The sequence below is a fragment of the Muntiacus reevesi genome, chromosome 2 (genome assembly GCF_963930625.1).
Source record: "Muntiacus reevesi chromosome 2, mMunRee1.1, whole genome shotgun sequence".
Lineage (NCBI taxonomy): Eukaryota > Metazoa > Chordata > Mammalia > Artiodactyla > Cervidae > Muntiacus > Muntiacus reevesi.
In genome coordinates, this window is record NC_089250.1 from 35,968,516 (window position 1) to 35,995,262 (window position 26,747).

The 26,747-nt window shown below is 42.7% G+C and overlaps 1 protein-coding gene across 6 annotated transcripts in view; it reads left to right on the plus strand.

Annotated features, from left to right (window-relative positions):
* The window catches only part of MKX (mohawk homeobox), a 71,508-nt gene extending 46,998 nt beyond the window's left edge, over positions 1–24,510 (plus strand). For 5 of the 6 annotated variants that reach the window (XM_065921257.1, XM_065921259.1, XM_065921258.1 and 2 more), the window contains 2 exons: positions 20,891–20,924; positions 21,030–24,510. In XM_065921257.1, the coding sequence (XP_065777329.1) occupies positions 20,891–20,924; positions 21,030–21,216 (221 nt within the window). In that variant the 3' untranslated portion in view covers positions 21,217–24,510. The remainder of the gene's footprint in view (positions 1–20,890; positions 20,925–21,029) is intronic. The other variant, XM_065921262.1, reaches the window with a different exon arrangement.
* Positions 24,511–26,747: the final 2,237 nt, after the last annotated feature.

Here is a 26,747-nt window from a genome sequence, read left to right on the forward strand (position 1 = left end):
CAGTGTTCCTAAATATGTTGCTAAGCAGTGCAGCCATGCTGCTTTCTTTACTGTTCAGGGCGACAGCCTACGCTCCTCACATCCACACGTAAAGGTCCTCAAAGCACCTCATGTTCTCAGCATGTCAACATCACATTCATGACAATCTGTCTTCTCCTGGGTGAAACACGTTCTTTCTCCTTCAGTCCCTGGTTCAGAGACCCACCATCCTCCCAGTTATCCAAGGCAGATCCTGCCTCCTGCTCCCAAACCCCCTCTAGCCATTCAGCAAGTTTGCCCTGTCAGTTCAGTCACTCAGTCGTGTCCGACTCTTCACGACCCCATGGACTGCAGCACGCCAGGCCTCCCTGTCCATCACCAACTCTCGGAGTTTACTCAGACCCATGTCCATTGAGTCGGTGATGCCATCCAACCATCTCATCTTCTGTCATCCCCTTCTTCTCCCGCCTTCAATATTTCCCAACATCAGGTCTTTTCAAATCAGTCAGTTCTTTGCATGAGGTGGCCAAAGTATCAGAGTTTCAGCTTCAGCATCAGTTCTTCCAGTGAACACCCAGGACTGATCTCCTTTAGGATGGACTGGTTGGATCTCCCTGCAGTCCAAGGGATTCTCAAGAGTCTTCTCCAACACCACAGTTCCAGTATGTGTTCTTAGTCACTCAGTCATGTCTGACTCTTTGTGACCCCCTAGACTGTAGCCCCCCCCAGACTCCTCTGTCCATGGGACTCTGCAGGCAAGAATACTGGAGTGAGCTGCCATACCCTTCTCCAGGGGATCTTCCCAACCCAGGATTTGAACTTGGATCTCCCACATTGCAGGCAGATTCTATACTGTCTGAGCCGCCAGAGAAGCCCCAAAATACTGGAGTGGGTAGCCTATCCCTTCTCCAGGGGATCTTCCTTATAACCAGGGCTCCTCTTCTGTCTTGATGTTCCCACCGAGATCCTGCCTGACTCCTCTGACCTCGTCCTCCTCTAAGGTAAGAGGGAGCATTCTGAAATCCAAATCTGATCCTGTCACTGTTAACACATCCTTTGGTCATTCCCCATACCTTTCCCCAGTGGCTCAGTTGGTAAAGAACCTGCCTGCAATGCAGGAGACCTAGATTCGATCCCTAATCAGGAAGATTCCCCTGGAGAAGGGGAATGGCTACCCACTCCTGTATTCTTGCCTGGAGAATCCTGCGGACAGAGGAGCCTGGCAGGTTACAGTCCATAGGGTCACAAAGAGTCGGACATGACTGAGTGACTAACACTTTCTCTTTGATACCTTTCAGGATCAGGTTCATATTCCCGCTCTTGGCATGCAAACCCAGAAACCCTCAGTGCCTGGCCTTTAGAGTCTCTCTTGGGTTGTTTCCCACCTGGCCCTGCACACACCCCATTTTTTTCAGCTGCACCAAAGATAGAGCTCCCCAAAGGGCCCCGTGAGGGTATTGTCACCTGCGCTTTCACAGATGCCCCTTTACCTGGAACGCCGTCCCCCATCTTCACCTTGGCCTCTCCTGCCCATCTTTGCCCCAGCCTGTGCTTTCCCATCGTTCCTGGGCCCTGGTGCCCAGATGATGGTAACCTTGGCTGGGCCTGGCATGAACAGAGGAAGAGGCTTGCTGGACACCCCTGCCCAGCGCCTCTGCTGCCCAGAGGGGATTGTCTCATTCAGAGCTGCTTTCAGGACCACCGTGCCCCTGCCCCCACCATCGCTCCCTCAGCACTTCCCATTCTGAGCTCTTGTCCCTTACTTGGTAACAGTGAGCTGCGTGAGGATGAGACCCATTTGTTATTTGCGGTATTTCTAGGGCCTGTCATGGTGCCTGATGGTCAGGGTGCATTCAGTAAATGTTTGCTGAACCAACCAGTAAACCCCTGAAGTAGTGAATGAAGACACCATGAGAACAGCCCAGTCTGCTGAACTTAAAATGAAAGATGCAGCTTCTAGTACCAGCCTTATTGGACTCCTCCCAAGGCTCAGACAATAAAGAATCTGCCTATGATTCAGGAGACATGGGTTTGAACCCTCCTAGGTCAGGAAGATCCCCTGGAGGAGGGCATGGTAACCCACTCCAGTATTCTTGCCTGGAGAGTCCCATGGACAGAGGAGCCTGGTGGGCTATGGTCCGTAGGATCGCAAAGAGATGGACATGTCTGGAGCAACTGAACACACACGCAGGCACACACCAGCCCTATTGTGTACAGACAGCTTAGCCTTGGACATGGCAATCAGCTTTTCTGCTTCTCAGTTACAAAATGGGGAAAATGATATGTGTGCACAGAAGGGAAATGAGATTAATTGCACATTCATGACTTGCAAAACGCTTGATAAGTATTGTTGTCACCACTGTGGATGGTGTTAAGTTAATCTAGACCTTAATTATGATCCCAAAAGGGATGGAGGTAAAATGTGTACAAAGTGTAATTTTCCATTTGACACTCAAAAAAAAATTTGGCTTTTACTTGGATAAGTTCAGCTTCACTGAAGTGTTGTTATACACTCTCTATGAAATTGAGTATTTTGCATTCTTCTCTGCAGCGGGAAGAACTTTTTAATGAATGTTGGTCTCTTTGTAAGATATCAGGGGTATTGAAATAATCGATAAATTCTTGTTCCAACCTAAGAATTTAAGGACACTGTGTATAGCTGTTTGGGATGAAAAAATGAAGGTCTTTTAGGTAATGTATGTTTTAAGTTGTTATTTTTCCCTTGTGGAAGTACATCAGTTAGCTCTTCATAAAAAATTTTAATAGCAGAGATTAAAGACCTATCTTTAAAGAATTGGGCATTCCCAAAGCTGTTCCCTCACATCCAAATGTTGTATTCTATCTTGAATAAAGACCTTCACAACTAAAACTTTTTCCAAGCCATTAAGAGCAAACTACTCCAGCATACCTATACGACGGCATGGGTAACATGCATGAACTGCCAGTCTGATAACAGCCACACGCACCAACCCCAGAAATGAACAGCAAAGACCAGTTGCTGACATAATCCTGGAATTTGCCACGGGGTATGCTTATTCTCACTCTCCTAATGTTTTTCATATTATGGCTACTAAGCAATGGAAGTGACCTTCTCCAAGCAGGCTGCAAAACTGAAGTCTCCATGACATACAGTCTTGCCCTTCAGGGAATTTTCCACACTAGAGTGTCATAGACATAACATGCCTGCTCTTGACCTGGCAGAGGATTCTAATACAAAGCCTACGCTGGACTGTTGTGTTATTCGTTATCTGTTCCATTTCAGGGTAAATCTTCCACGTGCATCCTTGATGGCTGCCAGTACAAGAAGCGTATTTGCCAATTTGAAATAATTGTAGCTGCTTTTTATTGAGAACTCCTGGCTGCCTGATGTTTTGTAGTGAAACTATTACTAATTTCTACAACAGCCTTCATTGTTCCCTGTTTTGTATCTATTTTACAGATGAGAAAAAAAAAAATGACAGGCAGAGATACTAACTGACTTGCCCCGAACCACATGCTAATAAGCAGCAGAACTGGCATTAGGACCCCCAGCTCTCTGGTTCCAAATCTCCTCTCTTCCCAGCATACCTACTGTTGGAGGAGTAACACGTGGTTAAGTGAATTCCACCCTTCACAGGTCACACTGATCAGCAGCCAACAGGTGCACTCAATCTCTCAATGCAAGATAAATCCAAAAAGGGCACGAATCCCATTACAAACAGCTGTAGGAATTTGGGTAACTAATTGGTTATTCTCTGTCTTAAAGACAGCTAATGTTAGCATGGAATTTCCATTTGAATAATTTTTCAATTAATCATGAACTGGGACTCCCATTTCTAAAGCCACCTTTTGACGGATGCTTTCAACACGTGCCCCACACAACTCCTGTTACCTCCTTTTTTACTCCAGTGTAAAAATAATCATCTTTTTTTTTTTTCCCATTTCTGGGCCTGCTTTCTGCTTTTCCTAGCCCTGCTAACTATTATGATGATGATGACTATTCATGTGAATAATTCAGTGCATTTCCGTCATTACACATCTTTCATTTCTTTATGCTTCTATGGGCTCTTTTTAGTGTTAGTCGCTCAGTCGTGTCTGACTGTTTGTGACCCATGGACTGTAGCCTGCCAGGCTCCTCCGTCCATGGAATTCTCCAGGTAAGAATACTGGAGTGGGTAGCCATTCCCTTCTCCAGGGGATCTTCCTGATCAGGGATCGAATCTAGGTCTCCTGCATTGCAGGCAGATTCTTTACTGTCTCAGCCACCAGGGAAACCCATGAGCTCCTGTAAGTCAGCACAAATACACGTTCCTGAAAGTATTTTTGGGCATCCTTTTGTCCAAATAAGAATCTATATGTTGTCTAACAAACTATCTTATAACTTTAATATTTTTCATTTAAAAAAATTAATCTCATGATTTTATTATTTTCTAAGCAGATCATTCCATTTTTTAAGTTGAAGTATAGCTGATTTACAATACTTGTATTAGTTTCAGGTCACAGCATAGTGATTTGTATTTTTACAGGTTATCCTCTGTTACATTAACAGTTATTACAAGATGATGTCTATATTCCCTGTGTCTACAGGGATTATATATATGCTGTATAATCCCTGTATTTTATACACAGTAGTTTGCACTTTTCCTTCCCCAACCCCAGGTTGCCCCTCTCCCCTCCCTGTCCCCACTGGTAACCACGAGTTCGTTTTCTGTATCTGTGAGCCTGCTTCTGTCTTGCTGTACACATTTGCTTGTTTTATTTTTTAGATTCCATATATAAGTGATATCAGGCTTCACTGATAGCTCAGTTGGTAAAGAATCTGCCTGCAATGCAGGAGACCCCAGTTCAATTCCTGGGTTGGGAAGATCTGCTGGAGAAGGGATAGGCTACCCACTCTAGTATTCTTGGGCTTCCCTTGTGGCTCAGCTGGTAAAGAATCCACCTGCAATGCGGGAGCCCTGGGTTCCATCCCTGGGTTGGGAAGATCCCCTGAGAAGGGAATGGCTAGCCACTCCAGTGTTCTGGCCTAGAGAATTCCGTGGACTGTATAGGCCATGGAATTGCAAAGAGTCAGACATGACTGAGCGACTTTCAGTTCACTTCTTAAGTGATATCATTCAGTATTTGTCTTTCTCTATAAGGCAATTTTTATAAACCTCCTAAAGTAAACTGAAAATCAGCTAGATAATATATCCAGTTATGTTGAGTATGAAACATAAGAGAAATGCCCTATGGACGGACTCCTGTTTCCCTCTTGTGCTGAGAGCTGTGTAATTAAATGCTGCCCCAGAGCCCAAGGAACAGTAGCTCACGTCTTCCTTCGTGTTTGTAATGTCCCCTGTTCAGCTCCCATTGTGGGTGGCCTGGGAAGGGGGGGTTCTCCTCTTGTGTTCAGTAGATGCCTTCAGCTTCCCTGGCTTGGGACCCACATGCAAACCGTATGTGTGGCAGAGCGTGGCTCACTCCTGCTGGCTTTAACTGGGGTGTGTCTAACAGGACAGACTGCTAACATAGCAGAGGATGCAGAGAGCAGGGCTATGGCACGTTTGTAGTTTCAGGAGCCTTCACATCTCTGCTGTTTCTGCAAGTGTTCTGCCCTCAGATCCAAGACTGGTCCCTTCTGTTTCCCTGTCTAGAAGTGTGGAAAAGTGACTAGAAGCACCACAAGGGAGGGGAGAGGCCACATGTCTGCAGGAACTTGGGGATCTTGCAAGGAATTACGATTTTCCTGCTGTTAGTACCTCAAGAAGGAGCAAATTTTTGTCCTTTCATGATGACAATATGTAGTTTGTTTATTCTTGACTATGAGAGCCAAGCTGTTTATTTAGTCCTTTGATTCAAAGCAATGACTTCTGTCTTCTTCACTCTGCTCACTCATCACCTATTCTGGCTGTCTAGAGAGAATTTAATACTTAGGTCACTTATGGGTATGTATGATATATCTCAGCACCAAATGCTGAAGTGTGACTAAGTGGATTTGATTGGTCCTAGAAAGGTAACTTTTGTTTCTCTTCGCTTTTTTTGCACAGCTTTCTGCCTTTCCCTCTCTCTCTTTTGTTTTAAAATTAGTTTACACAACTGATTGTTGAAACATATTTATCTCTAAAGTCATCAAAAAGTATGTGAAATGGTAGAAAATATAATAGCAGAGGATTGTTTCTAGTCCAGAGATAATATTGGATTCATTGTCCTTTTCTCTAAATCAGTCACATTTAATGATTAAAACAAATATGTTTTCTCTTTTATTTTTGAGGTGTTTTATTTACCTGTAACACAGGACTTCCCTGGTAGCTCAGCTGGTAGAGAATCTGCCTGCAATGCAGGAGACACCAGTTCAATTCCTGGGTTGGGAAGATCTGCTGGAGAAGGGATGGGCTACCCACCAATATTTTTGGGCTTCCCTAGGGGCTCAGCTGGTAAGGAATCCCCTGCAATGAGGGAGTCCTTGGTTCAGTCCCTGGGTTGGGAAGATCCCCTGGAGAAGGAAACTCATTTATAGAACTTTGTGAACAGCAGCTGCTGAGCATTTAAATATATTTAAATCATGCGAACATGCCAGTGTTCTGTGTTTAAATTTCCATGAAATGGCTGTGCAGAAACTTTTCTGTATGTTAAGCTCACTCTTCTTTCTGATGGTCATCAAGCACTTGGATTTTTTCTTTTTAATCTAAGATCCTAAGAGTGTTCTCTCTTTACAATTTCTTTGCTTCATGTTTAACTACTACATTTTTACTATCTTGTGAGAGAAACACCGCCCTGGAGACTGAACTTCTTCAGGCTGTGGTGTGGAGCCTGTATGTCTAATTTGGGTTCGCATTGGCAGGCAGTGGTCCCAGCACAGGAAGAACCCATGTGCTTCTGCAGAAAGAAGGAACCCAGCTCGTTCTCCAGCAGAAACTGGCTGAGGGCTGTTTTCAGTTTTCAGCCTGCCTCTGGATCTCTGGGGGGCTTTGAGGTGACAGTCATTAGTACTTGGATCCTTTTCAGCCCTTTGAGTCAGATTTGCTGCCATTTCTGCTCTTGTTCAGAAGCAAAGCCATCAGCAGGCTGAGACAGGAGCCCCTCCGACCTCCTTCACGGCTCAGCTCAGCATCCTGACCACTGAGCTCTATTTTAGTGATTTTGGTCCCGGGGGTGACCACATTCTTTGCATGATGGTTCTGTTCCCCTTGTCCCCGTTCCTCTTTAGAGATCATATAGCTCCAGTTACCTCTCAGGGCTGCTGTAAAAATAACAGATTAAAAATAACCAAAAACTGTTTGTAAACCTCATCACCGTGTATAATAAAACCAAGGTTTGTTCTTTTTGAAGCAGGCCTGAGCAAAATATTCTACTAAGGGCAACAGAAACTGAGTTTACTTTACTTTATAAAGGCTTTTTATCCTACCCTAGAAAGAAAAAAAAAAAGATCTGCATTACATTGAATAATTACTTTTTGATGACCCCCATCTGGATTACTATTTGTCACTCTGTTTTCCCAAAGGAACTTTAGAAAAATATAAGACTCTCGAAAATAAAAGGCCCTACCATCACAGCAATATAGAAGTGGGTCTACATGTTTATTTTCAAAATAGAAAACACAGATCTTGTAACAGTCTGTCATTACCATAGCTCTTCCTGTTAGAAGAAGAAGGATGATTTGATTATTTTGAAGAATTGTGCCATGTTTTACAGTGGAAATCATGGGTTCCTTTATTCTTAAGTTGTATTTGTAATGACTTCCCCCTAAGCTATACATCACTCCATAGCAAAAACTGTAACACCTGGGGAAAATAATGCAAGTCAAGTTTTATATGTTGTTTAGTCGCTAAGTTGTGTCCAACTCCTTTGCGACCCCACCTGTCCATGGGATCTCCCAGGGAAGAATACCAGAGTGGGTTGCCATTTCCTTCTCCAGGGTATCTTCCTGATTCAGGAACTGAACCTGCATCTCCTACCTTGGCAGGTGGATTCTTCTTTAGTGCTGAGCCACCAAGGAAGCTCAAAGTTTTATTACTCCTCCTGTTAATAAAAAGGCAGGGCTTTTTTTTTTTTTTTTTAGTGGTGTTAAGCAAAAATAGACAAAAGCATTTTGAACCTGGAGTCACCCATTTCTGAACGACATTTTCCTAATACAAGTGTTACATCTGCTACTGATACAAAGATAGAGTCGGGGACTTGGAGCATTAATTGCAGCCTTGACTGTCCCTACTGAGGCCTAGGGCGCTTGGCAACACCATGGAGTGTGGAGTGGACCCCTCGGGTGGTGAAGGTCGGTTGACAGCATCAGCATCACTTCACTTGGGGAATTGTAGCGTCACAGCCCTTCCTATAGGTCAGGTTCTGTTTCAAGAGCTGTGCCCTGGACACCACGTTGAATCCTCACTGCAAGCCCGGGAGGGTCAGTTACTGTTTCCCCATTTTTAGGTGAGGACTTCAGATGCAGTTCACATAAGTGGCTCACGCAAGTCCTATTCCTAGTGAGCCCACACCTATTTTCCTGTGATCTTAAGACACATCCTCTGACTTAGAGAAATCACTGTACAAAATGGTGGGCTTGACCTATAAAATGTTTTTGATTTCTCCCCAAACTGATCAACTTGTTAGAGGTAAGCAACTTAGCCCCTTCTTTTTTAAAGAAAATTTTTGTATCCTACCTTTGGGTGATAGCAGTGGAATAGGACCTATATACGCCATTGTGTGCTCACTCAGTCATGTCCAACTCTTTGTGACCCCATGGGCTGTAACCCACCAGGGTCCTCTGTCCATGAGATTCTCCAGGCAAGAATACTGGAGTGGGTTGCCTTTTCTTGCTCTAGGAGATCTTCCTGATCCCAGGAACCAACCCACATCTCTTGCATTGGCAGACGAATTCTTTACCACTGTCCCCCCTAAGAAGCCCCTGTGCCATTTAATAAATAGATTCCCGGTGATCGTGTGATCTTCTCTTGGTCAGAGTGGGTCATCAGAAGACTTCTAGACTAGGGGAATGCTTGGACCTACAGCCACACCCACGGCCGGCAAAGTCTTCTACCTCATCTTTATGCCTGCTGCCTTCCACACCATCAACAAAATCCTTCCCAATTTTCATTTGAAAGTCCTCCCCCACCCTAGTTTAGACTTTAAATGACTGTTCCTGGAATTAAAAGCAGAAAATCACAGAACCTTTAAGTGTAGAAATGTGTGAACATAGAACCCTGACATGCCAAGTATAGTTTTAACATTTCAAGTATATTAGCAACATCTAAATGTACTTGAAATGTAGGAGAAGGACTGGTAGTACAGTTCATCTATGTCTGAAATATGCTTCTTTTCTATTAATAAACACAACAGATGAACTGTGAGTAGAGAAACTGTCATTTGCTCCTCTTCTGAAAGAGCCGAGAAGTTGGCAAACATCCTCTCTCTTATTGTGTCATTTCTGGTGTTAATGCGTTCAGACAGGTTTAACAGCAAGGTCGCCTGGTCTGAAGTGTCGTTTCTGGAGATGGTATTAAGGAATTTGAAAAGCATGGCCGTAATGTGAGCCAAGTCAAGGATACACTACGGTTCATCTGTCAAAGCAGAAGTACTTTTTGATGATTTTTCAGAGATACTGACGAGCTTAAAAATACATAGATGGAGCCAGATTTTCCAGCCAATTTCTAGATTATAACAAATACACATTTTTCCATTTAAAAGCCCTTTTTTTTTCCGCTAAAGGAAATTGTATTAGTACTTTCTAACCTAACACTATTCAGCTACATATTTACTAACCATCAACCTTCTAGAACTATGGTGTGGCAGCCACACCCATGGCTGTTTTGCATTGTTGCAAACCTTGGTGAATGAATGTCATCACCTTGGGACAAAACTAAAATTTAGCCAGGAATCAGAGTAAGTCTACCCTATTTTTAGAACTAGTAGCCCAACTTGCATGTAAAAGAGAGCACTTTCATAAACAATTAATGCTCCTTGTAACGCACAGGCACACACAGAAGTTATTCATGTGTAATTAGGAAGTCATTTTCTGAGATTTTGGCTGAAAACTTCACTTTCATGGATGAAGCATTTGGGTGACATCTCCGGAATCCCCCTTGAGAAAATGAAGTAACAAAATCCATTAGACACTTAAAGTCAGTGAATATTCTTTAATGTGGCTCCAGTGTGCTCTGTCTTGGCATGTTACCGTACTTTGGCACAAAATAGCATCAGAAAAGCCATTTTGTCTTTGAAGATGATAGATTTGCACACTTAATCCATTAATCTAGGCTGATGGGCTTTGCCCAGAGTTAAAATATGTCATCTTACATAATGGTTTTCATATCAAATCTCTGAACAATACTAATTTTTCTGGTGACTACATTCAACCTCTCCGAGAGGTTAATTTTTACAAGGATTTATGTATCAATAGTTCTTGGTATATATGCTTAAGCTTTCTTGTAAGTAGTTTTAGAAAATATGAAATCACACGGTCCTCATAACAACCCCGAATCTAATGTGGTTAGCCCCACTTTCTAGGTGAGAAAGAGCACAGAGTGGTCAAACCAATGGCAGACTGTCACACAGGGAATCAGGGGTGGAGCAGAGATCCAACTCCAGCCTCTGGCTCTAGGGTCTGTGCTCCACCCACTGCCCCACACTGCCTCTGTACTTCACACCAGACCACCCTCAGAGTCAGTAACGAGGTGCTAAGAATAGAAATGAGAATACTTAACATTTCCAGACCCCTTTCTGGTTACTTACCAACAGTTTCCTCCCCAGAGACTACATTCTGATCTTCAAAGTGAAATTTCAGACTGAAGGTTTTCAACTTTGGGAAGGTGGAGCCTTTGAGATCACAGAGGAGCCATCTTGGTAATGGGACCACGCAGAGTAATTTAGGATTGAGGACATTTAATATCTTTAGTGGGAAAGATGGAAAGTGGAGTTGAGACATTCTAATTGGGTGGTACTGTGCATATTTGAAAAGTTACTTTCAAGTTGCAAATCCCACTTCCTATGCCTTTAGTCCTCTAGTTCAGACTGATGAGGTCAAAATAACTGTCTGTTTTACCAGAACATAGGTTCAGCTCATAATTAACAAGGAGGCCCTCTGCATAGTCAAAAAAGTCACAGGAAGGCTCTGTAGCCCCCTAACTGATAAGGAGCCCACAACATTTACAGGTTTATCCACAGGCACGTGTGCTCCCCGGAACAAGGAAGGTGTTCTGCTCTTGTTCATGCAACTCTAACGTATCCTGAAAGCTTCCCCCTCTTCACTATTGGTCTAGACTAGAGGGGTGTGATTTCTAATGTTTTAGTTTCTAGGAGGAGATAGAGAGCAGGCTGGATTAACAGAAAGACAGCTGAAGGTGGGGACCCTGTGGATGCAGGCCATCTGGGCACCGTTAGCTGCAGTGCGGGGCCAGCCCACATGAGAGGTAACAGGAAGGAGAAGAATCCTCAGCCAGATGGTGGAAGTCATGGCTGGAGGAAACACTGGCTTAATTTTTGGAAAAGATTTTTCTCTAAACGCAAATAATTTTGGAAGCCACTCATTCTTTAAGGCCCCAGGATAAATAATGTAGCTAGTATATTGCAAAAGGGAAAAAAAAATACCACTTCCATCCATGAAGCTGAGGTGGGTTTCATTTTATAATTTTCACTATTCCAAAGGGCTTCCCTTGTGGCTTAGTTGGTAAAGAATCTGTCTGCAATGTGGGAGACCTGGGTTCGATCCCTGGGTTGGGAAGATCCCTTGGAGAAGGGAAAAGATACCCACTCCAGTATTCTGACCTGGAGAATTCCATGGACTGTATAGCCCATGAGGTCACAAAGAGTCAGACACGACTGAGCGACTTTCACTTCACTTCACTTCACTATTCCAAAAAGCTTCATAATCCTTCCATGAGCAATAGCCTTGATAGTCACGGAGTTTTTGTGGCAGTCTTCTCCTGTCATGCTGAACTTTTAAAGTGCAATTCACTTTTGGTCTGTGGTGCTGGAAAAAAAGCAGCTGAATCATCAACAGATAAATGTTACAGGTTGTTGGATAGGTTTTTTCCCCTTCCTTTTTGGGCAGAATCACTCAGGATGATTTATCTTTACTCATTCAAAAGCTCTCACTACGCCTAAAGAGAGGATAACCACAAACATTTCCTCTGAAAGTGATGCAGTAACAGCTGTCTGGCAGTTATTTAGCAGTTATTCCCTCCTGGTGATGCAAGGGGGATCATAGAACAGGCCCCTGGGGCCAAAGGCTGGTCCAGTCCCTGGCCTGTGGAGGTGAAGGGCGGGGCAAGTGAGCAAAGCTGCTTCTGTATTTACAGCCACTACCCATGGCTTGGCATTACCTGAGTTCTGCCTCCAGTTAGATCAGCGGTGGCATTAGAGTCTCATAGGAACGCAAACCCTACTGTGAACCACACATGCGAGGGAGCTAGGTTGTTGTTGCTGTTCAGTCGCTTAGTCGTGTCCAATTCTTTGCGACCCCATGGACTGCCGCACACCAGGTTTCCCTGTCCTTCACTATCTCCCGGAGTTTGCTCAAACTCATGTCCATTGAGTTGATGATGCTATCCAACCATCTTGTCCTCTGTCGCCCTCTTCTCTTTCTGTCCTCAGTCTTTGCCAGCATCAGGGTCTTTACGAAATCAGGTGGCCAAAGAATTGGAGCTCCAGCATCAGTCCTTCCAGTTGAATAGTCAGGGTTGATTTCTTTTAGGATTAACTGGTTTGATCTCCTTGCTGTCCAAGGGACTCTCAAGAGTCTTCTCCAACACTGCAGTTCAAAAGCATCAATTCTTTGGTGCTCAGCCTTCTTTATGGTCCAACTCTCACATCCATACATGACCACTGGAAAGATCATAGCTTTGACTAGACGGACCTTTGTTGGCAAAGTGATTGCATGCTCCTTATGAGAATCATCCTGAACCATCCCTGTCAACACACCAGTCTGTGGAAAAAATTGTTAACCATGAAACCATTCCCTGGAGCCAAAAAGGTTGGGGACCGCTGTTGCTGGGGAGTGTCACTCTAATTTAAAGTGCAAGGATGGGGCTTCCTGGTAGCTCAATGGTAAAGAATTTTCCTGCCAATGCAGGAAACATAACAGGAGATCCCACATGCTTTGGGGCAACTGAACCCCTTTGCCACTCCTGAGGCCACATGTCCTAGAACCCATGTTTCGCAACTAGAGAAGCCACCGCAGTGAGAAGTGTGAGCACTTCTGCTGGAGAGTAGTCCCCACTTATTGCAACTGGAGAAAAGCCTATGCAGCAATGAAGACCCAGCCCAGCCAATAAATAAAATTATTAAAGTGCAAGGATGAGCTCAACAGAGATTTAGGTTTCCTATTCTGTGATTTGGACCGATTTTTTTTTAATATTATAGATTAAGTAATAAGGAAGGGGATAAGCCTTTTTGAGGTCTTCCCTGTAGCTCAAATGGTAAAGAGTTTGCCTGCAATTCAGGAGACCCGGGCTTGAACCCTGGGTCAGGAAGATTCTCTGGAGAAGGAAATGTCAACCACTCCAGTAGTCTTGCCTAGAGAATCCCATGGACAGGGGAGAATGGTGGGCTTCAGTCCATGGGGTCGCAACGAGTCGGACATGACTGAACAACTAACGCTACACCAAGTCTTTTTTTGGTGGGGGGTATCTCTATGGTTTAAAATACTAGCAAAATGTACAGAAAAGATGTTGAATAGGTTTTTAATAGGCTTTCTATGTAAACAATGCTTCTGACCTTGCCATAGTCTTTGAAGGTGGCTTTATCAACCAAGATTGCTTAAACGATGAAATGCTAGTAATTGTTATATTAATAGTAGCCCCTTCTTATAACATTCAAGATTCTCACTATCCAAGTTTAAACTGAGTGGAGCTAGATTTTGAATTTTTTTAAGTTGTTTCTTTTTCACAGGTTCAAAAATAAAAAAAACAAATATTGCCACATCAGGGTAGGCCAGGTAATAGATTATTATCTTATTTGTTAGCAAAATGGTAAGGAAAAGGTAGAAGTTAGTGGAAAAACAAGTTCTAAAACATGTACAAAATGGCTCTCTTTTTAAAAAAATGTATATAAACTTATTTGGGGAGGCTATTCATCCAAATATTAATTAGAGTTATCCCTAAACTGCCCTCGATTTTCTCTTTTCCACTTTTTCCTGGATTTTCTGCAGCAAACCTACACGACTTTCTTATTAGAGAACAACAACAAATGCTACTTTTATTTTTTTTTAATGTTTATTTTTTAAGATTTTTTTTGATGGGCACCATTTTTAAAGTCTTTATTGAACTTGTTACAATATTGCTTCTGTTTTATGTTTTGTTTTTCTTTTTTGGCGGGAGGCATGTGGGATCTTAGCTCACCTACCCAGGATCGAACTCATACCCTCTGCCTTGGAAAGCAAAGTCTTAACCATTGGACCTCCAGGGAAGTCCCCAAATTCTGTTTTTAAAACTAAATAAATGTAGAGTTACAGTGGAACCAGTCTGCTGGGTGTGTGAACCCAGGCCAGACCTAGTGCCTAGGGAAGTAGAGACAGACAGGACAAGGGGAATGGGGATCGATTATGAGATCCTGCAAATTTGGAGCAATCAGTATTTCGGAATCTTAGTGAGGCTTCATATCTGGCCAATTCCCCAAGAGTCTCATTCTTTATCTCCACTGTGCCAAGTATGTAAATAACTCCAGAGATGGATCCGGGTGCTGTGCCAGGGGCCCTCTGAACTCTGAGGTGAGAAGCACTAGGCCTAGCTATCCACCCCTGCTCTCTCCAGCAGTGGCCCCCAAACCAACCAAGGGTGAGAGGGTACAGATGTCAAGCATCTGGAGCTCTTGCTCCACCTTAATTTAGGAAAACATACAATGGATGGATGACTCAGGTCACTTAATTAAAAATACTCAGGTTCTTAGACGTAATTTTGTTTACCTTTCCTTGGTGTGAGTAGTCTTTGGGGAAACATTTTAAGACATTCCTAACTTTAGGACTTAACTGATTAAATTTGAAAACCATCTCAGCGCAAAAGCTTTGGCCCTATTTTTGTCTCTTTTTATGACCAGAAATATTACCTCAGGAATATATATTTCAGAGTTAATATTTCTGAACCATGTTTCTCAAACTTGAATGGACACTCTGCCTACAGAGCTTTGCGCTTGCATGACTCCGAGGTGCAGTAGGGCTGAATTTCCTTTCTAATTGTTTCTCTACTTAACTTTATAAGGAAACACATGTCCAAACTGAGGATAGCCCCATTTTAAGTTTCAACATGGTTTGGGTTTTACAGCATCCAAGATTTTCCTAACTACGCAAGTCTTTTTTTTTTTTTCTTTTTCATTCCTTTTCTTTTTTGGTCTTAAAACACGCTCTTTTGGCTGGTTTAGTAAGTTGTTCCTGCCAACCAGTTGCTTTTATGGTAATTGACAGCGTAGCTGATTTTTGGAACCTGAGGATCTAAAAAGGCATTTTAGCTCAGACGTGGGAGAGGCTGAGCCAAGCTACTTGCAGAGTAGGAGATAGGCTGAGCTGAATGTAGGACATGGATAGACCTCGGGCCTGTGCATGGTAATTAGCGGCAGGGAAACGCCTGCTGTGGCTCAGACTGCCCTCTTTTCAGCAGTGTTCAGAGCCCTTCCTTCTCCTGTCAGATCCTTCCTTGAGCTACTGGGTGCCACTCCTGGAGGAGAGCCGGGGAGACCGCCCATCTGCTGCAGTGGCGTAGAGTGGGCGGGGGTGCTGTTTAGAAACCCACCCTTCCATAAGTCCTGATGATCGGCTGAAAAGACACAAAGCCATTGAACCAGATAACTGCCGGCCGGTTTATACTTCAAAGGAAAAGAGCATGTGAAAAAACAAAATTCACATTTAACACAATTATTTCATAGAATGAGCGGGTCGTGCATTTTTTGAACTCCTCTCAGATGATCTAGGGCATTTCCCCAGATTTTGCCTCAGCACAAGGAATAGGGGGGAAAGAAAAGTCTCCCCAAACTGCCAGATCTTTATAGTCCTTTGCTTTCCTACAAAAGCACGAATGTTTCAGAGTAAAAGGGCCCCTGTTTGCTGTCTTCCCCTGGCTGCTTCCTCTGGGAGCTGCGCCTCCGAGGGGGCGGGAGTGGGGGGTTGGGGGAGTGTCTCTCAGATGCATAATAACCAGTACTAAGAAAAGCACACCCTTCTAACACCAGTGTATGTTCTGTACTAAAACCTGGGCACAGAGACCACCCCCCGCCTGCCCTCCAAAGCTGTCATAGTCAACTTTTCCTTCTTGGTTTGAAATCTTCCACATTGAACTTTGTTACATGCTGTTTTAACACTGGGCTGATACAGAAGCAAACTGTTTCTTTTCATTCCATTTTTATGAACCTTTTTCTTCTGCGGTTGGTAAAGGAACCTGAACCCATCCCTAATGCCACTGATTGCCCATCTGCCCTGGAAATAAAGCACAGGAATCCTCTTTGTTGCAAGGACATTGTGAAAATTCCTGAAACTAATGAAGAACTCTCAAATGGGCTTGGGGTCTCTCTGCTTACACTTTGAAGTGTATTTGCATAAGCACCAAACTGTAAAATACATAGACCCCAAGAGTAAACAGAGTTTTATGATTTCACTGTTGGCCGTGGTCAAGGTGTTTCTTGGTGGAACGGTTCCAGCAAGCAGTCACGAAGTTAGGGAGTGCTTGCCGTGTCTAGCTGGCAAGGGGGCCGAGGAGGTTCTCCGTGGACCTTCACAGGGATGTCTGTGTCTTCCTTGCATGTGCAGTCGGCAGCCACCTGCTTCCTTCCTGTCCTCTGCTCTGTGACCACTCTCTGTTGACAGTCCAGCTGGGGAATCTGATTCTGTACATCCGAGAGAGCTCCATTCCTGAGCCAGAAGACAAGTCACGTGGTCTTCTCTAAATTAGGTTGTGTTATCTCCCTAATGTTATTTAGGGAATCATGGACCTTACTCTGCGTTTGCCAAGACTTTCCATTGAATAAATATCTCCAAAACCTATTGTTTCTCTTTGGCAACAGAATGGTTGCAATTTGTGGACAAAAGTGAGCAAAGGCTAACCCCGTTTTTTATTCTCTCTCTCTCTCTGTAAAATGTCCAATGTTGTTAGCTTTTCTTGTCCTAAACAAAGGCATTGACTTATTCTCTGTTCTGGTTATGCCTTGTGTCTGTCGTCATTGAGCAGATTTGCAGATAATAGCACCAAACAAGGAAAGACTTAACAGACAGCAGAGACTTGCTGTCCACACGAAGAGTTGTTCAGTTGCTAAGTCATGTCCGACTCTTGGCGACCCCATGGACTGCAGCATGCCAGGCTTCCCTGTCCTTCACCATCTCCCGGAGCTTGCTCAAACTCATGTCCATGGAGTTGGTGATGTCATCCAACCATCTCATCATCTGTTGCCCCCTTCTCCTCCTTTTCCAGTGAGTCAGCTCTTCGCATCAGGTGGCCAAAGTTACTAATGCCGAATAAGTAGACACAAAGTGCCTAGAATCCCACAAGGAACATAGGACACAGTCAGTAAGCTAGGATTATCACAGTTCTGTGAATTCAAAGTTGTCATTGTTTTTCTTCTGTTTGCATGAGTAATATTCTAATTCCAAAATTATCAAGCAACAGAGGTGGAGCTAACTGTCCAAGCCGACCTTGCAGGGGCCAGAAGGTCCAGAAGGTGATCAAATGCTCATGGATCCCCTTACTTTTCCAAACATGCCTTAAAACAAAAGGAAACCAAAGGGTCTAACATTTATTGTTTCATTTGGAGCCAGACACATGTAGTCTCGGGCTTCCCTGGTGGCTCAGATAGTAAAGAACCACCTGGGTAATATCCCTGGGTTGGGAAGAACCCGTGGAGGAGGGCATGGCAACCCACTCCAGTATTCTTGCCTGGAGAATCCCATGGACAGAGGAGCTCAGCGGGCTACAGCCCATAGGGTCCCAAAGAGTCAGACAGGACTTAGGGAATAAGCGCAGCACAGCAGCACACATAGTCTCATTTATTTATTTATTAGTTTCATTATTTTAACGACCTTGTCATTTATTCACTGAGTGCTTTTGTTTCGCTTGATGTCTTCCATTGTCTTTTTTTCGGTATGGGGGTGAGGTGGGCCTTGAAGAAGAGGTTGTGCAAAGAGCTCACGGTGACCATTATTGTCTCAGGTCTGCACTGCACAGCCTGACTCAGGTTGTGTGAACACATTTCATTGACTCTTTTCTGAAGGCATCCAAGTTTAGCTACTATGTTGATGTGGCCACTTTGCTATTTTCTCTTCCCTCTCATTCCTGGAAGTGCTGCCATGGCTGGGCTAAATCATGATCATGTTCATGCTTTTCCTCCCAGGTCTCTCCTGGTTCCACGACTCCCTGGGAGCCAGGGCTGGACATTAGGGTGCATGGCCTAAATAGCCTTGAGCATTGCAGAGGAAAAGATGGCCTTCAGAAATACTGGGTTAGGAGAGAAGAAGAAAAGGAGAGGACTGGGAGTAGGAAAAAAGCTTTCCAGAAACCATGGAGTTCAGAGACCACTGTGAGCAAATGCCATGTTTCTTGTGCTTCTCGTGTGCAGCACAGCGCCTCCTGCAGCTTCTTGGTGGTAGTGGTGGTTGTTGATAGCAGTGACTTCACTGTATTTTGGGGTCTCTAAAGCTAGTGGGCGTGATGGAATTCCAGTAGAGCTATTTCAAATCCGGGAAGATGATGCTGTGAAAGTGTTGCACTCAATATGCCAGCAAATTTGGAAAACTCAGCAGTGGTCACAGGACTGGAAAAGGTCAGTTTTCATTCCAGTCCCAAAGAAAGGCAATCCCAAAGAATGCTCAAACTGCTGCACAATTGCACTTGTCTCATATGCTAGTAAAGTAATGCTCCAAATTCTCCAAACCAGGCTTCAGCAATACGTGAACTGTGAACTTCCAGATGTTCAAGTTGGTTTTAGGAAAGGCAGAAGAACCAGAAATCAAATTGCCAACATCCGCTGGATCATCGAAAAAGCAAGAAAGTTCCAGAAAAACATCTATTTCTGCTTTATTGACTATGCCAAAGCCTTTGACTGTGTGGATCACAATAAACTGTGGAAAATTCTGAAAGAGATGGGCATACCAGACCAGCTGACCTGCCTCTTAAGAAACTTATATGCAGGTCAGGAAGCAACAGTCAGAACTGACATGCAACAACAGATTGGTTCCAAATAGGAAAAGGAGTATGTCAAGGCTGTATATTGTCACCCTGCTTATTTAACTTATATGCAGAGTACATCATGAGAAATGCTGGACTGGAAGAAGCACAAGCTGGAAGCCAGATTGCCAGGAGAAATATCAATAACCTCAGATATGCAGATGACACCACCCTTATGGCAGAAAGTGAAGAGGAACTGAAAAGCCTCTTGATGAAAGTGAAAAAGGAGAGTGAAAAGTTGGCTTAAAGCTCAACATTCAGAAAACTAAGATCATGGCATCCGGTCCCATCACTTCATGGCAAATAGATGGGGAAACAGTGTCAGACTTTATTTTGGGGGGCTCCAAAATCACTGCAGATGGTGATTGCAGCCATGAAATTTAAAGACACTTACTCCTTGGAAGGAAAGTTATGACCAATCTAGAGAGCATATTAAAAAGCAGAGACATTACTTTGCCCACAAATGTCCGTCTAGTCAAGTCTATGGTTTTTCCAGTGATCATGTATGGATGTGAGTGTTGAACTGTGAAGAAAGCTGAGCACTGAAAAATTAATGCTTTTGAACTGTGGTGTTGGAGAAGACTCTTGAGAGCCCCTTGGACTGCAAGGAGATCCAACCAGTCCATCCTAAAGGAGATCAGTCCTGGGTGTTCATTGGAAGGACTGATGCTGAAGCTGAAACTCCAATACTTTGGCCACCTCATTCGAAGAGTTGACTCAGTGGAAAAGACCCTGATGCTGGGAGGGATTGGGAGCAGGAGGAGAAGGGGACGACAAAGGATGAGATGGTTGGATGGTATCACCGACTCGATGGACATGAGTTTGAGTAAACTCTGGGAGTTGGTGATGGGCAGGGAGGCCTGGTGTGCTGCATTTCATGGGGTCACAAAGAGTCGGACACGACTGAGCGACTGAACTGAACTGAACTGAAGGCTGATGGGGAGTTCCAACCCCATTCTTTGTTCTTCCCCCCTTCTTTACCCTCTGGAATCTTTCCCTCCAGCATGTCTGTTGTTGTGTTCCCAATATCTCGTTCTTTTGGCCAAAGGAGTGCCCCTAGAGAGGCTTAATCCAGACCAGGAACCCATTTCATCCTCCTTTGTAGTAATGTGGTTTTGATAGACATGCATGTTTTGAGTGAAGGAGCCAATCTAAACCAAAGGTTTTGAAAATGCATGAGCAGAGGCAACACCCTAACCTTCATTCCCTGCAGTAGAGGATGCAGGGCTCATGCGGACCTTACACACCAGAGCTGCTTGTTCTAATGCACCAGGAATTCCAGGTTGCTGTCAGCATTGGGTCATTTGTTCATCTGCTGACTCGCCAGAGGGGACTGTTTGCCAGTCTTTTTCCTGAGATGAGGTTTGATTTCCAGGCAACCATAGACTTTTGAGCTACAGGCACCCCGAAGATCATCCAGCATCCCCTATTTTATAGTTCAGGCTCTCCTGGTGACTCAGTGGTAAAGATTCCTCCTGTCAGTGCAGGAGAAGGGAGTTTGATGCCTGATCTGGGAAGATCCCACATGCTGTGGAGCAACTAAGTCTATGTGCCACAACTATTGAGCCTGCACTAGAGTCTGGGAGCTACAGCTCCCGAGCCTATGCACTACAGCTACTGAAGCCTGAGTGTGTTAGAGCCTGTGCTCTGCAGCCAAAGGGGCCACCCCATAAAAGCCTGTGCACCGCAACTAGAGAAAAAGCCCAAGCAGCCACAAAGCTCCAACACAGCCAAAAATAAGTAAATACTGGTGTTGCTTTTTTTTTTTTGGAAAAAAGCAAAAAAAAAAAAAAAAGTAATCCAATTTTTGCTTTTCTTTACAGACCCTCTGGAAAATGGATCTAGTAAGGGTGACAGGTGAGTGGTATGGTTTTATTTGCCATCCGTGCTTTTCAGTGATGATCTTTTCTATGTACGCCACTGTGAGTTTGATCATTTTCTTTCTGTTCTGCTTAAATCCAGTGCAGCTACTAGAAAGGGACCGAGCAAGGATGACACGTACTGGAAGGAGATCAATGCAGCCATGGCCTTAACCAATCTCGCGCAGGGAAAGGACAAGCCGCAGGGGACCACCAGCTGCATCATCCAGAAGTCATCCCACATTGCGGAAGTGAAGACAGTCAAAGTGCCCCTGGTTCCGCAGTTTTAAGAGTTTGTCACTTTTCAGATGGATGGCTGTTCTTCCCATCAGTGTTTTTTTTTTTTTTCATAAACCCTCATCCTAAGAGCTGGAGCAGGAGTGACAGTGACTCCCTCTCAAACCTCTTCTTATTTTTAATCATCCTAAATGTATCATTTAGTTGCTTCTATAAAAGACATATAAATTATAAAACTCCACTTTAATCGAAAATATTAACTTATTTTATGTTACTCCAAGTATGCGTAAAACGTCTGTGTTGCCGTTACAGTAAGTGCCTTGCTTCTTGAAAATAAGTTACAACGTGGGCACAGCAGAGCGGCAGTGCCTCAAAATAATAGCACCACAATGCTTACTAAACTGTGAGCTTACTTCTGGATGGATCTGCCTCCGGTGCCAGGACTGAAACCAAAACTGCTGAACACCTTGAAATGTGTTCACTAGTTCACATGTTAAAGCTGGGGAATCTCTTCAGCCCAAATGAAATGTTCCTTAAAAAAAAAAAAATCTGCAATATTTAAAATTGTTCAATGTGCTTTGCAGAGTGGCAGTGAGAATTTTATGCATGTATCCTGCCTGGATATCTGGTAGGTTACAAACTTCCGAAAGGAAAGGCTTGGGAATCACATAATGTATACGTTCACGGAAAATGGCAGTGTATGCGATCAGAAAAATAAGTCTTTAAGCACTGCTGGAAAACACCATGATGCTCTTTAGAGTTGATTTGGATTTTTTTCTCAAGTTTTGCCGAAGTTTTCAAAAACTTCATTATCTAAGCAACTCAAAATTTTCCCGTGTAAAACTCAATTTATAATTTAGTTTTAAAATATAATCCCATTTGCATTAGAGTTCAGTGTTTTTTGTGATGGAAACTGTTTTTCATATGGAATAGCTCTTTTTCATATGGAAAAACCTCTTATTTGGTTCATTTCAAATCACAATTGCTGATGGGCAACTTACACTGCATTGAGAACAAGGCAATAAAAGAAATGGATCTCTGTGCGTATACATATACACACAACATTGATTTTTAAATTTAAAACATATGGAAAACAAACATTGAACAGTCTCTGAATTTTGCCAAGTAGGACATTAAGATGAAATCATGCATTAAAATAAAGTACATTTTGTTTCTAAATTAGGCTATCATTGAGTGAGAATAATCAATATCAAGAAAGAAGATCTTTTTCAGTCAAACGTTAGTATTCTCATCAGCTTGGGGAGGCTTGAAGTTTGAATAAACAGAAGAGATGCCAAATATAACAGAGTATTTGTGCTCAGAGAAGTAAAAGGGCTTTGACTCTTTTATGGTGGGATGTTTTTTCTGGGTATGTAATCTATTTTATAATTTTTTTTTAAAAAACTGGAAAGCGTTTTTGTCAGTGTGAATGACAGCCAACAGTGCAGCCGCTTGGTGACATTTTTCTTTATTTTGCAAAATGCATTTAAAACCAAAGGCTGCTCTAGTTGATATATGGACAGTATCAGTCTTGATATAAATTGTAGGACACTTTTTCATGTAACATAACATTTGGGGGTTGGGTTTATTTAGTGTAATGAAAATAATTTGATATAAAAATATTTTGTATATATATATATTTTTACTTTGTTTTCTAAGTTGCTGTTTGCAGTAAGAGTAAGTGCAAAGCAAGATATGTAAGTTATGACTGTATGATCAGATGAAGTATGAGTTCTTTTGGTTTATAAGATCCTTAAATAGTTATTGATCCATGATAAAAACTTTGGAATCTTTATAGAACAATTTTGCCAAAATGTAATCATGTCAGTGAAAACTAAGGACAAGTACTTCACTCTTTTTCATACTATTATAAGTTATTCTGGTATTAAATATTTTAATAAAATTGTTTTTGTTTTTACATATTTCAGTTAGATAAATGGATGCTGGTTGCTCTTTTATTTAAATTAGCCATAATTGATTTTTACCACCTTTTCAAAAAGAATCAGCAAATTTGTTCTATGTTATAAACTATGGATGACAAGTCAATAAGGACAGCTCTTCACATGATTTTTTGTTTTTAAACACCAAAGCTTGGAGTCTGGTCTATAAATACATCAAGACAGTTTTATAATTAGCACATCCTAGGCAGTATCTCCAGTTGCAATTACTTTTACTTTTTTTTTTCTTTTGCTGCTTTAATATTTTCTGGAAATGAAAGTCCTCCCCCCCCAATCCTTTAAAAAAAAAAAAAAAATATCTTCAACAATGCTGAGTCAGCAGCTGAGACCCTAACTCATAATTTATGTTGTAGAGAAATAGAATTACCTCTATTCTTTGTTTTGCCATATGTAATCATTTTAATAAAATTAATAACTGCCAGGAGTTCTTGACAGATTTAAAATAAAAGTTAATTTCTAGACCTCACAATGATCATAAGAATGTTGTTTTCCTTTGAGAGCTGACCAGGTGGAGACAGAAGCAGAACAGAAGGGTCCATTATGTGCCAGAATTCTCCTAAGGTTGCTCAGGGATGTGATGTGGGAGCTTCACATTTGGATCAGGGTTGAATTTCATCACCTGAGACCACCTGAGATCACCACCAACCCACCTTTTAAGAGCTGAGGAAAAGAATGTATGATGCTCACTGTTAAAATACAGAACTTTAAAATGAACATTTTCACTAAATACCTTCTTCCAGTAGCTAATACAATATGCATTATTACTGCGAGCTGTGAGTTAGAGAGAACCTTGGCTTTGAGGCTACACGGATCTGTGCCTGTATCCCAGCTCTGCCACTCACTACTGACAGGTCCAGACCCAGTCGCTCTCTGCTTCAGTTTCTTCATCTGCAAAGTGAGAGCGATAAGTTATACCCTGTAGAGTGTGCCGCAAGGTTTAAAGGTAATACATGATACACCAAGTGCCTGCCACAGTGGGTGCCTGTGTGCTGAGTCGCTTCAGTTGTGTCTGACTCTTGGCGACCTGACAGGTCTCCAGCCCACCAGATTCCTCTGTCATGGGATTCTCTAGGTAAGAATACTGGAGTGGGTTGCTATGCCCTCCTCCACGGGATCTTCCCAACTCAGAGACTGAACCCAGGTCTCATGCCTCCTTCACTGGCAGGCGAGTTCTTCATAACTACCACCACCTGGGAAGCCCCCTACCACATTGTTTGGCAGTTAATAGGTGCTCAATAAATGGAAGGTATTATCACATAATTTTAATTCCTCTCTATAGAACTTATGTGCAAGGAAATAGAAATATAAATGGAATGCGAGATGTGGATAGTTTAATAAAGAACCTTGGGAAAGGAAAGCTCTCTGATATGGAAGATTGCAAGAAATAAAGTCGGTATCAAAATTATGCCTTCAAGAAAGATCATTTTATTATCGTCACTTTGAACTTCCTGGAGAAAAGCTTAAAGTAGAACCAAGGTAGGAAGAACAGATGTGCCCATAGGAAACGCAGCGTGTGCTATGGCTTCCTTCATTCCGTCAACAAGAATTGCTTTCCCCTCTGTCTGTCCTGCTTGATCCTGTTCGAGATGACCGAGAACTCAAATTGCTGTCTGTACTGTCTGCTCACTCCAAGTAGCGATGTTTAACAAACAGTGGCAACAGCCATGGTCTGCTTTTAAACTCATCCAGCTCAAAGGCATAACATCAGGCAAATAAACACAGAGAATAAAAGCAAGCTGCCCAGACGCTTCTGTCTGCACCACTTGGGTCGGATGCCTTGGAAGGCAGTGTGGGGTGGTGGTAAGAATCTGGGCTGCCACAGCCTGGCTTCGCCTTTTCGCTCCTCAGTGTCTTTTGGGAATAAGCATAAACCTTCAGTACCCAGTGTTTACATCTATAAAATCTGATCTATGAAATTTACCTACCCCAAAAGTCTGTTATAAGGATTGAGTAAGACAGTGGATAAAAAAGTGCTTTGCAAACTGCATGGTACTGTACAAACGTTAATGATTATTAATGTGTTCCAGATGACTCTGAAAGGCCTAATATCCCATAATTTTTGGCAGAATAAATTGTGGTTTCCATGAAGCATATAGGAACCCTAGATTTTGAAAAGACTTGTTATGATCCACTATCTTTGGGCCTTTTTGAGCACAAAGTGTCTTTTGGTTCTGTATTTCTTTGTGACTGTCATGATCCGAATTAGGTCACTGATTGTCACACTGCAGGGACAGAGTCCTGACTTCACCAATTCCTAGCTTTGAGACCCATCCTAGATATGGACTGAAGATTTGGTTTGGGAGGTGTGTGCATTGGCCGTAATAAGGTGAGAAAAATGGATTTCTGAGTTAGGAAAGACAAGCTGATGTGTTCTTACATCTTCACACAAATGCCTCCATGGAAATTCATCCCATATAAAGATTATCTCAATAAGTATTCTGAAACAAGTTTCAGCTCAAATTTCCAGTTTCTGGAAATTCACTCTGCAGTGAGCCTGATTCATGACTTAAATACAATTTTTAATTCATATTTTAAAACATCATAGATGTAACTTATGCTAGTTGTAGAGACATTTAAGCTGAAAAAAGGGACATAAGCATAAAAGCCCCACACCCTATCCCATGTCCCAAAGATAACCATGGTTCAAAACCATCTTGTGTATGCTTCCAGAAACTCTATGTATCTGTACTTTTTCATCTTGTATGTTTTATACTTGTACTTCTTTTATCTTGTACTTCTTATTATTAATGTATTCCTACTGCTTTGCAAAATTTTTTCCACTCCATCCTGTGTGTATACATATACAGTGCATGGGAACATGCTCAGTCACTTCAGCTGTGTCCAACTGTTTGTGACCCCCGTGGACTGTAGCCCTCCAGACTCTTCTGTCCGTAGGATTCTCCAGGCAAGAATACTAGAGTAGGTTGCCATGCCCTCCTCCAAGGGATCTTCTTGATCCGAGGATTGAACCCACATCTCCTGCAACTCCTACACTGCAGGTGGATTCTTCACCCGCTGATCCACTGGGGAAGCCCATATATATATACAGTGTATATATGTATATACTATGTGTAGATTTCCTTATTTTAAATTAATGCATAGAATTTGGGTTTAGGGTTATTAAGTTTATCCAACAAATACCCCTAAGTACTTTTGAGTTATTTCCAGTTTTTAGTTATTATAAACTAGTGCTATTCAAAGTGCTGTTTCACAGTGAGATAAGGAGCATTTACCAAAATACAAATCAATATACTGTTTTCTTAAGAAAGTCTTTCTATGAAAAAAAATTGTCACCTGAACTCATAGTGCTCTTAAAAGTGAGATTGATCTGCATTCTGGCCTCTGATCTCCTGGCAGACAAATAACAAGCCATCTATAGATTACCATCATTATGCAGACCGTATTTGAATAGCTCTGTATTTGTGTATGTATGTCTTCAGCCACTTAAGCGTGTTCAGTTGCTTAGTCGTGTCTGACTCTTTGAGGCCCTGTAGACTGTAGCCCACCAGGCTCCTCTGTCCAAGGGATTTTCCAGGCAAGAATACTGGAGTGGGTTGCCATTTCCTCCTCCAGTAGATCTTCGTGACTGAAGGATTGAACCTATGTGTCCTGTGTCTCCTGCATTG